Source organism: Glycine max, chromosome 17 (genome assembly GCF_000004515.6).
Source record: "Glycine max cultivar Williams 82 chromosome 17, Glycine_max_v4.0, whole genome shotgun sequence".
In the NCBI taxonomy this organism is placed as follows: Eukaryota; Viridiplantae; Streptophyta; class Magnoliopsida; order Fabales; family Fabaceae; genus Glycine; species Glycine max.
The window spans coordinates 13,489,053-13,491,273 of NC_038253.2; the positions used below are offsets into that span (position 1 = coordinate 13,489,053).

The 2,221-nt window shown below is 36.2% G+C and overlaps 1 protein-coding gene across 1 annotated transcript; it reads left to right on the plus strand.

Annotated features, from left to right (window-relative positions):
• LOC100791406 (transcription factor RAX3) lies at positions 1 to 1,795 on the plus strand. The gene is made up of 3 exons (XM_003550910.4): positions 1 to 288; positions 465 to 594; positions 896 to 1,795. The coding sequence occupies exons 1-3, from the start codon at positions 153 to 155 to the stop codon at positions 1,647 to 1,649; spliced, it is 1,020 nt and encodes a 339-aa protein (XP_003550958.1). The 5' UTR covers positions 1 to 152; the 3' UTR covers positions 1,650 to 1,795.
• The last annotated feature ends 426 nt before the right edge of the window (positions 1,796 to 2,221 follow it).

Here is a 2,221-nt window from a genome sequence, read left to right on the forward strand (position 1 = left end):
TCGAGGCAATTACTCCCTCTTTCTCTCTCCCCTCCTCCTTTATATAATCGTAATTGTTAACATCATTCTCATCAAGTTACGATAAACATTGACTTGAAACTGATCAGATCAATTAACACACAGAGAGAGAGAGAGAGAGAAGCATAGCAAACATGGGAAGAGCTCCTTGTTGTGACAAAGCTAATGTCAAGAGAGGTCCATGGTCACCTGAAGAAGACACCAAACTCAAATCTTATATTGAAGAGCATGGAACTGGTGGCAACTGGATAGCCTTGCCTCAGAAAATAGGTATATATCTATATTATCAACCATCATACACATCAATATAAAATATATGCACTTTATTTTTTTTTAGCAATTAATCTAATTAATTGGTTTATAATTTTGAATTTTGCTATCTTGTTTCAAAATCCAAAATTCTTTATGTTGGAGTGTTGATTTCTGATCTTTTCTTCATGATGTAGGCCTCAAGAGGTGTGGGAAAAGCTGTCGTCTCAGGTGGCTGAATTATCTTCGTCCAAACATCAAACACGGAGGTTTCTCAGAAGAAGAAGATAACATAATTTGCAGCCTCTATGTTACCATTGGAAGCAGGTAATTAAATTCATTATTCATCACCAAGTAGCCAATAATTCTAAGTACTCCTGTCCCTCTCTTATTATGCTAAAATATTCAACATTCTATTACAAGAATGAAGGATCGAAGTACTCTAGATCACTTGATCATAGAGACTTTAATTAATACCATATCAAAAACTAACAATTCCATAGCCCAGTGGTGGAAGGTTTAAGTAGTGTGTATGAGATCATAGGTTCTAACCTGATCGGTATGATCATTGTACACAAGTTGAACATGAGTGATAAAAATAACGATTTATGCTTTTTAATATATGCAGGTGGTCTATTATAGCAGCACAATTACCAGGGCGCACTGATAATGACATAAAGAACTATTGGAACACTAAGCTGAAGAAGAAGCTACTAGGGAAGCAAAGGAAGGAGCAACAGGCTCAAGCTCGCAAAGTTTTTAACCAAAAGCAAGAGATCAAGAGAGAGAGTGAAGATTTGATGTTACCTGTTGGAGTTATTTTCAGAACTCCTTATTATTGGCCTGAACAACAACATTCATGGCACATTCCAGTGACAAATAATGCTTCCATTCAATACTCCAATCTCAACTACAACAATCAAACATCATCATTCATCAAACACTTCCCTAGCAACAACATAGTCACTGCCACCACCATGAATTCACAACACTCATCACGTGACATTTCCTTAATACAAAACCAGTTACATGATTTACATCCTTCCACAGTGAGCATGGTAACCACGGACACGTGTCACACATCAAACGTGCTTCAAGGGTTTGGGAATTTTTCCATGGCCAGTGACTTGGCCTGTGTGAATCAGCAGCAACAAATAGATGGGTCAATGCGGGTTTTTTATGGATTGGAAACCATGGACGTGGCAACAAATGGTAGCACAAACACTAGTACTTCAACAGAAAGCATTAGTTGGGGAGACATAAGCTCTTTGGTTTACTCGCCTTTGTTGGTTTCTGACTACGAAGCTTGTCAACAAAGATTATTAATGCCTCAAGATGTTACTTTCGAGGAGTCTAGTTACTTTGCAATGCAAACGCAATAACAGCTCCTTAAAGAGTATCAAACAAAACCCTAAAGAGATCACTTTAGCTTAGAGTTTTTCTCCCTTTTTTGTTGTTTCTTGTTTTGTTTGAATTGCTTGTAGCTTCTTATAGTTGCTTAATTATTAATTACACTACACTTTTGCTCTGCTCTGAATTTCTAGGTTACGTTTATAGCTTTGTCCACTGTCGTTAATTAAACATGTAAATGAGTGGTTCATGCATTGTTGTAAACTTTTGGTAATTGTATTTGATTCAAATAAAAAAAATAGTAATATTCACTGAAGAGTTAGAAAATTAAAAAATGGATATGATTTATCAAAATGTAAGGCGAAAAGTTTGTGATAAGTTTCTTCCATAAAATAGTGAAGAAATTGTGTCTATCGCAAATTAAGTTGGTCTGAAAACCGTAGCAAATGATCACCGTAGAAAGTTGGAAAGGTGTTTTGACATTTTGGCCATGACTTGCTCGGCTTTAGCAACCAAGGTATCAAAATGTGGCTTCATTCTTTTATAGTTTTCTTCATGTCTGCTATTTGTAGGCGTACATATGTCATGTGAGTCCAACAAGAAA

Bases quoted from the DNA above. Each gene is read 5' to 3' on its own strand.
- LOC100791406 (XM_003550910.4), top strand. From the start codon at position 153: ATGGGAAGAGCTCCTTGTTGTGACAAAGCTAATGTCAAGAGAGGTCCA. The intron at 289-464 runs GTATATATCTAT...TTCATGATGTAG, and splicing joins AGCCTTGCCTCAGAAAATAG to GCCTCAAGAGGTGTGGGAAA. The intron at 595-895 runs GTAATTAAATTC...TAATATATGCAG, and splicing joins TATGTTACCATTGGAAGCAG to GTGGTCTATTATAGCAGCAC.